Source organism: Tachypleus tridentatus, chromosome 2 (genome assembly GCF_004210375.1).
Source record: "Tachypleus tridentatus isolate NWPU-2018 chromosome 2, ASM421037v1, whole genome shotgun sequence".
Lineage (NCBI taxonomy): Eukaryota > Metazoa > Arthropoda > Merostomata > Xiphosura > Limulidae > Tachypleus > Tachypleus tridentatus.
This window is the reverse complement of record NC_134826.1, coordinates 107,712,416-107,723,037: the sequence shown is the minus strand read 5'-3', so window position 1 is coordinate 107,723,037 and position 10,622 is coordinate 107,712,416. Positions and strand designations below refer to the sequence as shown.

The 10,622-nt window shown below is 32.0% G+C and overlaps 1 protein-coding gene across 7 annotated transcripts in view; it reads left to right on the top strand.

The window, feature by feature from the left end:
• The window catches only part of LOC143244799 (kinesin-like protein KIF21A), a 146,727-nt gene that overhangs the window by 71,028 nt on the left and 65,077 nt on the right, over positions 1-10,622 (top strand). For all 7 annotated transcript variants that reach the window (XM_076490139.1, XM_076490143.1, XM_076490138.1 and 4 more), the window contains 4 exons: positions 5,334-5,403; positions 7,104-7,322; positions 9,411-9,474; positions 9,900-9,954. In XM_076490139.1, the coding sequence (XP_076346254.1) occupies positions 5,334-5,403; positions 7,104-7,322; positions 9,411-9,474; positions 9,900-9,954 (408 nt within the window). The remainder of the gene's footprint in view (positions 1-5,333; positions 5,404-7,103; positions 7,323-9,410; positions 9,475-9,899; positions 9,955-10,622) is intronic.

The following is a 10,622-nucleotide window of genomic DNA, read 5'->3' as shown; positions in this document are numbered from 1 at the left end:
TAGTATGTTGAGTTTTTGTTTTGTTTCATGTGCTGAGTCCCAAGGAATGTATAGTCCAGTATGGGTGATTTTTCGGTGGATTTCTGTTTTGAATTGTGTGTCAGTTCTTGTAATTTTGAGGTTAAGAAATGATATTTGATTGCTTTCTTCCTGTTCACATGTGAAGTTAATGTTGGGATGTATAGAGTTAATGTGATTGAAAAAATTAAGTATGTGTTCTGTAGATTTGAATCCCGCAACCGTGTCATCTACACATCTGTACCAGTATAGTGGTGGATGTAATACTGTGTTAAAAATACAATGTGATAACTGCCATGACTTCTATATTGGAGAAACAAGTAGAAAAATGAAAACCAGATTCAAAGAACATAAAAAGTCACCTTCACACGTTTTCGAACACTGCAAGTCAAATAAACACAACATAACCATAGAAAACACTCAAATACTAAATAAAGAAACAAACATAAACAAACGCAAAATTAAAGAAGCCTTACTTATACAACAACTTAAACCCAAAATAAACCAATATAAAGGAATGCCTTTATACCTATATTAATATAATAAAATAAATAAAATTATATATTCAAACATCTAATACCGCCCTCTACATTTCGACACACAGTTGCACAACCCCTTTCAAACATGTGGTCAGCTTCCGGTCAGTTACCTCTTTCTTTGTGAACCTGATGATGACCGAAGAAGGTCGAAACGTTGTTCGCTCTTCTATGTAAAATATTTTCTCAACCCAAACGAGCAGTTTTTACATATAAATTTCTCAACAAGTGGGTTTCTCGACATCACTGAGAAAGCAGACTAATTATTTCTGCAAACATTCCATCTTCCCATGTGCTTTTTACCATGCCATGAGATATATATTATAACCACAAAGACTATTGACGGGCTGCTGCACAAATTGTATACAATTTATAATAAATTATTGTGCTTGACGTGGCACTTCTTTGTTGTGTTTCAGGGTGTCTTCCTTTATTCCTGTTACTCTTATGTGTTGAATTCAACATATATAGTATTGGGTACAATCGCTGAATATTTCAGGGACTTTTTTGTTGAGTTATTGCCGAGATATCATGCTTTTAGTACTGATACTGTAATTAGTTGAAGTATATATTCAGCACCATGCCAAACATTAAAATTTTTTATTCAGTGCCAAAAGGGTTAACTGGTTGTCGTATTTTTCTTGGATTTTGTGTGTATTGGTTTAAATCTGTATTGACTGGGGAAAACCAGTCCATACCATGGTGGATAAAGGTTTTTGGAAACTGTTAAAAATGGATTTTTTCATCAGTTGGTCAAGGAACTTAACTGTTGTTTTAGGTTTATTGTTAAGTTAATGTAGAGATGATTGAAAGGATGAAAATTGGGGAATATCCAGGTACAAGTGATCATTGCTGTGTTGGTGTGGAAATCAAGAATAATGATGATTGATTCCAAATTTCATAGCAGATAATTCTTTTTCCATCCATCTTTATTTTTTTACTATTCAAAACAAATATATTCCTTAGATAAAGTAAAGGGTAGCTGCAAGTAAGAAACCAGTTTGGCTCACAAATGATATGAGATAAAATTAGAGAAAAGCATTACAAATTTACTGGTTTTGTACATTAGAGATAAAATGTCAGGAGGGGGATAAGAACCCTCAAGGGATGACAAAGGAATCTTTTATCTGTTGATTATGAGGTGACGAGGTTATTGAATTCTACTTTTCTTCAGTTTTTACTAATGAAGACTAGCAGTATTCCTTATTTTGAGTGCCCCTCACTAGTATAGTGGTAAGTCTATGGATTTACAATTCTAAAATCAGCAGTTCAATTCCCCCCAATGGGGCCTTGCTATAAGAAAACACACACATACATAGTGTTTAATATGTACCTATAATTCTTGTAAAACTAACTACAAAATAATTAATTACTTTCCCCTTGGTGTGGATTCCTGTACGTGATGAGGGGACCTCCTAGGGAAGGTTCTGTTTTTACAGGTTACCTTCTCTGGGATCTAAACATCCACCAATGCAGACATGGCAGGTAAATCTATCTGCTCTGGCACTATCACCAATGTGCCTATTCCATGCATGAACTGTGGTTCTGCATTCAAGACTCGGGGCTCTGTGCCAGCTGGCAGTCAACTTGGAGTGAGCAACACAAAAAAATTTTTTCCAAATAAAACCCTATATTGGACTTTGGCCATCTTGTTTCTGTAAAGATCAGAAGGAGGAAGTTGTTCTAACTAGACTACACATTGGACACAGTTTTTTAACTCATCGTTTTCTTATATCTGAAATTGATGCATCAGTGTGTAGTCTATGTAACACTCGGATCACTATAAGCCACATTTATTTTCTTGTCATCATTATGACTCTCATCAACGGCACCATTTTAACACTGTTTGGTCACAAGGTTTGTTCGTAACATTAGACTATCAAGGTGGACAGTGTCACCATCACCAATAACAAAGTTTTTAGTGTTTTAAAGGCCATTAATCTTTTCAAAATCATTTAAGTGTTTTAAATTTATACATTAAAAGTTTTTTAATGTGGTTCCCTTTTATGAATCACAATCTCTCTAGTTTGATTTGAAATTAGAAATTGGCTGTAACATTAAATAACTCGACACCAGGACTGGAAAGGCCAACTTCAAGTGACTAACGCTGCTGTTTGAACTATCTGTTCGAACTACACTTTAGTCATCCTGGAGAGTCATTATTACAATTTTGCTACATGTCTTTTAAAACTTTTATTACTTTACTTTTTTGAAAATGGCCATAATGATGCACAACCCGAAGCCAGGACTGGAAAGGCCAACTTCAGGTGACTGATGATGGTTCTTGTACTTACCTGTTAGTCTTCCTGGCAGGTTATGATAATTACCATTATACTACGGAAAGTCTTTTATATCTTCTCTTACTGTGGTTTCTCTCTTTATATTGTAGATTAGATGTCAAAACTAATTTTATGCTATTTATGTTTTTAAATGTTGTTTTACCTTCATTTCCTTTTATGAATTTTACTACATTTACTTTACCTTTTTACCGGAAGTTTGGCGCAGATAGCCTAGCTGCTTTGTGCCATAAAGCACTAAATCAACCAACCAACCTTGTTTTGAACAATTAATAGATGAAAACAAAGTTAAACAAGACAATTGCATAAATTCTGTGCTTGTGAAAATAATCTTGTGAAGTTAAAAGATTGATAATCTCCTGAACTAAATAATATTTCCATGAGGGTTCACAGGAGGTCATTGGTTAGATATGTGATGTACTTGCCTTAATTTGTTGTAAGTCCTTAAATAGTGGATAAGTATCAACAGATTGGAAATTAGATAATATTATACTTATCATCAAGGGAGGTAATGGAAGTTTTCCAAATAATTATTTGTCTATTAGTCTTACATCCATTGTAGGAAACATTTTGAAAGTCTGATAAAAGATACTTTGCCATGTCATTTAACAAGGTTTAGAATTTTATTGGGATAGGCAGTATTGTTTTATTAAGGGAAAAGCTTGCCTTACAAATATTTTGACATGCTCTGAAAATGCTACTGTCTATTTAGATGAGGGTAAGAGTGTAGATTTGTATGTGGATTTTCAGAAAGCATTTGACAAAGTATCATGAAAAGGCTTGCAAAGAAACTTATCTCTATTGGTGTAGGGGATAATTTAGCTAATTGGATAGACAAGTGGCGTGATAGAAGAAAGCAGAAGATTATTTCAAATTGAGTTCAGTCAGACTGGATTCATGTCACAAGTGGAGTACCTCAGGGCTCAGTCTTAGGACCACTGGTCTTTTTGTTTTACATTAACAACATAGATGAAGGGTTTGGTCAATAAATTACTTCTGATTATATCAAGGTCTTGGGTGTTGCTGGCTGTGAAGAGAATGCTGTTGCTTTACAGAGGATTTAGATTTTTTAATGAGTTTAACTAATAAATGACAGGTAGGTTTTAGTTGTAATAAATGCAAGATAGTGCATGTGCATTATCATAATTTGAATAGGAATAACTTTAACATTGTTATGAAGGAGTGGGAACTTGTTCTAAAGATTTATCAATTTCTTAAGCCATCCAAGCAGTAGGCTCTTGCTAGTGGTACAGCAAATAAGGTTTTAGGTTTTATCTACAGAAATATTGAATACAAGTCCTAAAAAAATTAATTTCATTGTGTAGGTCACTGGTGAGGCCAAATTTGGTGTATTGCATCTTGGTCTCCTTTCCATCGGAAAGACATTGAATTGTTGGAAAGGGTTCAAAGGAGAGTTACTAAATGGTAGCTGGGATAAAGGGGTTTTCATATAAGGAGAGATTATGATTTTTAAAAATTTCTATTGATAAAAGAAGAGTTAAAGGTGATCTGATTGAAGTATTTAAGATTCTAAAAGAAATTGATAATATTGATGCACCAACATATTTCATGCTTAATAGTGAGAATTATAGAACTAGGAGACACAAATATAGATTTAGGCAAGGTAGAATTCATATTCAGCTAAGACTAATTTTGTTTTCCAAATCTTTGTCTGTCTATGAAATGAGTTGTCTTGGAATGTTGTGGAAGTAATGAATTTGAGGGAGTTTAAAATAAAGATTGATAGATATATGAATAATAAGGGCTGGCTTTAAATGTTTTTTTAATAGTTTATTAAGGCTTCAAGGATGGGAGAGCCAAGATTGACCAACTGGTCCTTTGTTGTTCCTAAATATTATGTTATTTTTGAGTTTCTGTCAATATAAATAATTCAAGTCAAAAGACAACAGATAACATTCTCACAGAAATTGATAGGAGTTTAGTTAGGCAATGTTATGATATACCTAAATTGACAGACAAGCAAATGTCTCATGGGAATAGTTTGGATTATAGGTAAACTATCCTAAAATTCATCGACATTAGTCAATAAACATAACCTGTTCTTTGACACTTGAAAGGCCAAAATATAAACTAACTCTTAATGTACTGAAAGAGCTAAGAGCTCAGTTGGCTTCTATACTGAAAATATAGTCTACTCACATAAAAACAAAATAAAACTGGTTGGTATGTTATAATTAAAAGCATGCCTTGTAATCAGTAGTCAACTTGATGGGCCTTTGGTAGTCTAGGTAAAAGTTATATCATTTTTATTTCTGCAATTTTGCCTTTTAAACACAACATTAGGGTACTTAATACACAAATTTAGGAAAAGTCATGAAAGGACAACACTGCAAAAATATTTGAATTTTAGAAGTGAAAATTGTCAAATTGGTGGTTTTTGTGTTAATCTAATTCAGAATTAATTTATAGTTGGCATATAGCAACAAAATGTTTGAATCATGACTGTAATTTTCTGTCATAGGAGAGAGTTTATTGCAGCCAGATATTACAGGAATCATACAAGGTTATCTCAGGGAGATAGAAGCTCTCAGGTATGTAAGCTGTACATTTTGCATTTTTGGTTAGTTAACTTTCATATTATTCTGTAACCTGATTTCATATGAAATTACAGCTACAGATGTTATATTTGTAACCATTTCTTTGTCCGATGTAAAATACAGTATTAAGAGTGTTTTATGCAATCTTGCCTTGATAATAAGATATAACATTTTTTGAAGGTTATGCTTCTCATTTTTCTTTAATTCTTTTGCCTTGGGTATCCTTCACTACACAAGACAAAGTTTGTCTTGTTTAAAAATTTGTTTAAACTACTTTTCATTTATGCTATACCAATTACTATAGCATAAACCCTAAGCTACTAATCCATATTTTTAATGGTATAAAACTTTAAAGTTCCTACTTCCATAAAGAAATATTTTAAATCTTCAATTTCTCCTAGTGTGACAGACTTTTTTCCATATATTTTTTTCACCATCTCTTGAAGTAAGAAATACGTAAATTACTCATTAGAAATTCATTATTTTTCAGACAAACTAATTTTTGTAGCCTTCAATTTTGTTTGGTAACAGAGCTATCAAATAAAAAAAATCATACCACTTTTGCCACCCATCTGTCACATCCTCCATTTCTGAATATGTTAACAATTTTCTGTTACATTTAATTATATATTGCTTTTTTAACAATAGAAAGTCAAGGTTTTCACTTATCTAAAGATGTACTATATAACACTGTTCTGAATAGATAATAGTCAATTTCATTCAGAGTACAAGCAACATTCCAGTAAGAAACTTAATGACTAGATTGTTGTATAGTTAAAAAGCCAAACAAATTGTGAGAGGTATGAGAAGTAGAATGTTTTGCATGCTAGTAGTCTGTGTTCTTTGGTGCATTATTTAATTAATGATTATTTAGTGCATTACTACCATAAGTATAAAAAAGTAAGTTTAACTGTCTCTAACAATTGATAGCAAGAAAAAAAGATTGGATAAGTACTTTATTTTGTTTTTCATGTTTATTCTTTATTATATTAAATGCAACTATAGGGATTTGCGGGGGATCTAGTTAAGATTGGCTTAGGTAAAAGAAATTATAATACCATAAACATTTTTCATGAGGCAAGTATGTGAGTTAGGGTAGAGAAAATAACAGACAAAATATAAAACGTTATTTTAAGAAAAGTTTGGAATATATTTAGGAGGTTTTAGGAATCACACAAAGGATATTTGTGACTTGATTAGAAAAAGTATTTTTAATCTTAACATGAAAATTACTTTGGAGATATACTATTTGAAAAAAATACTCAATACATTAATGAACAGATCTTTATTTTAGTTTATTGAAAAATACTTCACTAAAAAGTACAAGTTTTTTATGTGTAACACACTTATAATGTTGACTGAAAAGTTGTAAACTTTCGTAAATATTTACACACTGTATTGAAAATTAGATGTATTAAATCTATAAAGGCCAAACGAGTATGTATGAAACTTATGGTCAGTGACCTTTGACTGAGCCTGTATTGAAAGAGGTAAGAAGAAACCAAAAAACAAAAAATTATTATTTTTGTATTATATAAATACATAAATTTTGCGATTTAAAGATGTAGCTTGTATGTAAGATAGAATATATACAAGTATACTCAACATTCTGTTCTTAGATAAGAGTTACTGTGTTTTATGTGTAAGCTGTACTATCATATTAAGACCATATATTGTGGGCTCTATCTTCATAGGGCTAAGTTAATGGAGTCTGAGGGGATGTGTGCTCAGCTTCGAAGACGCATCCAACAATCACCAATTCATCAGCCACTAAGTCCAATTTCAATTGCTGTAGCTGTTGTAGACCAATATGATATTGATGCTGAGCCAGCATCTGTCCATGTACTTTTAACAGAAGCAAAACAAGATGTACAGAAGCTCAAAAAGAAAACAAAGGTTTTAAAAGAAATTGGGTAAATCATTTAGAATTGGTGTATAATCTTATTGGCAGCTTTCTTTGTATGTGGATAATAATAGATACCTGCTGTTATACTCAGATGTATATGAACATTGTTGACTAAGACTTAAACTATGATTTGTAATATATGGTACATTTATTTTGGGCTCAGTTACTACCATACTGTATATCATGTATTAAAGAAGAAACGGAAGAGGAAGACATTGTTTTCATGCTGTCTTTTACCACAACTGTATGGCACCCCCCAAATCTCGTAAACCTGATTGTCCACTAGGACCTATAATGTCAACCTACGAATTATTTAATGACAACCTCGGTAAATATAGCGTGGGCATTTTCTAAATACGTAACATCAGCTGGCTTCTTTTTCAAAAACTCTTAACTTTATTTTTAATCAACTAAATCCTAAAGTTTTAATGGCCAGTTTTGATGTAATCTACTTTTTCACAGAAGTCCCAATGACTGACTCCTGCAAGATAGCATTAGAACTTTATATTGAACACCCCAACCCATTGATACACACCATCGGCAACCAATTAGCAACCCTTATAGAATTTATTACCACCAAAACTAACTATATGTTCAATAATCAAAACTACCTACAAATAAATGTCACCAGTTCTAGCCAACATTTGTATGACAGACTGAATCGCAAGCAATCAATTCAGCCTTACATCAACCACCGTACTGGTATGTGATACACAGGCTGGATTCACATCTTCAGAACACACACTTAGTTATTTCCAATTACATTAACTTGATACACTTCAACATTAAGTTCACCTGTGAACAGGAAAAATCTAACCAAATAGCATTTCTTTATGTCAAAATCACTAGAACTGATACATGATGCAAAACAGAAATTCACAGAAAAATCGCCCATACTGGATTATACATTCCCTGGGACTCAGCATATGAAACAAAAGAGAAACTCAACATATTAAGAAACCAAATAAATAAATAGCCACAAAGCTATGCTCACCTGATAAAATTAATGATGAAATCAACAAAATAAAACAACACTTTATCAACCTCAACAAATTTCCTGAAAACACTATGGAAAAAATTATATGCACACACCTAGACCAACAACAAACAATAAATCCCAAGGTACAACAAACTACAAAACCTCATATTGCTGCATACCATATATTCCTGACATCAGTGAAAAGAATAACCAACATTTGGAAAAAACTGAACAAAACACAGCATTCCAGTAAACACCAAATTTATTTACAAACCAGATACAAAACTAAAATCCATATCATGTGAAAACTACACTGACAAACATAACACCAACATACTTTGTAAAATACAAGGCAGCAACTGCCACGACTTCTATATTGGAAAACAAGCAGAAAAATGGAAACCAGATTTAAAGAACAACAAAAAAAACACCTTCATATGTTTTTGAACACTGCAAATCAAATAAACACAAAATAACCATAGAAAACACCCAGATACTACTAAATAGAGAAAAATACAAACAAACTGCAAAACCAAAGAGGCCGTACTTATACAACAACTCAAACCAAAATTAAACCAATATAAAGGAACACCTTTATACCTATTCTAATTGATAACCTAACATCCACCTGTAACACCCCTACAGTTCAATCAGTACCCATTTATACTCTCGTCTTTAAGACGTGTCCGTTGATGTTCACATTCAAACACTCCTTCTTTCTTAACCTGAAGATGACCTAGGAAGGTTGAAACGTTGTTCTCTCCTGATCAGTAAAAGTGTGAATACCCATACCAGCTGTTCTGAGATACATGGTTGTTAGAGAATTAAATTATCATTGAAGGTCAGATTAGACCAAAACATTTTTATCATATAGCTTCATACTTAAATTACTATCTATAATAGTGAAAGATGAGTGAGACAAAATTTAAGGAAATCAGAGTAGATAAATTACATTACACCTTTGAATGTTTTCATATTTATATATCCTTTCTTTAAAAAAAAACTAAATTTTAGTATTTTCGAAATAGGTTCCTCAGCACTTGATAGCATGAAACATTTTATAAATGTAGAACTTCATTAACTGATTAATTGGGTTTGTTATATTTCTTATCTTAGGGAAAAAGAAGGTGGAACGACTGACACTACTGAAGAGGATGTGGAAAAAGATGAGATTCAGGATGTAAGTAATTTATGAGGTTAAGAAAAATCATTTGAAAACATTTTGAGTGGTATTTTATATGGACTGAAATAAACTGAATGTTAAGAAACAGAGTACTTGATAAACATTATTTTATTACTCTTTACAGTAAGTTTAGTTTATAGCAGGTACCTGTTCTAAAAACTAATCCTACTTATTCTAAGAGCTGTAAATTGTAATAAAATATACTTTATCAACAAGTACACTGAAAAGGAAATTGTTTAACAAGGCTTGTTTTGTAATATTGTTTAGTATATTTTCGAAAAGTGACCATTAAACTTTCCACTAAACTGACTTAAACAAAAACATTTCTTCCTGAAGTCTATTTTTAACTGTTCTCCAGTGAAAAGTTAGTTTTATTGTTATGGTTATGTGCTAAGTAAGAAGATACTTCTTATTTTTAAAAGGGAGTTGAAGAGAATGAAGAAAATGAAAGTTCAGAGACAGATGGAGAAGATACTGGTAAGACTAGAGAAAGGCTTATTCTAGAATATTCAGTATATTAATAAAAATAACTGATAACAGTAAATTTGACTTAATTCCTAAAATATGAAGTGTTTTAAAATGACGTTATATCCATTTATCATACTTTCATATTGTTGAGTTATTTAACTAATGATTTTGGAGTTATTCAGAAATGAAGTGAAAATTGGATTCTAATATGATTGCTCACATCCTCACACAGAAGGCTACTTTTCTCTTGAAATTTTGATTATCTGCTTGAAAGACTTGATGTCACAAGCCTTGTGAAAGCTCCCATCAAAACTTTGTGAATTGTTAAATTGTTGTATTGCGTGATGATGTATCATGCAACAAACCCCTCTACTGATACGTGTGTGACACATCTTGCACAAATGTTTCCTCTATATTCACATGAAATATTCCATTTTGTTTCTCAGGATGGTTGCATTTAGACATGTTTGGTTTTGCTGAGACTTGAAGTATTTACTTCAGAAACTTTGCTTTGTGTTTTCAACATTTCACTTAGAATTCACAGCTTAACGTGAATTCATTTTTCTGCTGATGTGAATACCAATGTCACTTACTATAACCAACATTTAGGACGTTTTATGCCACTTGAAATTGTGACAGTTATTGTATATTGCGAAAGGTGCCATTCATGTTTAAAA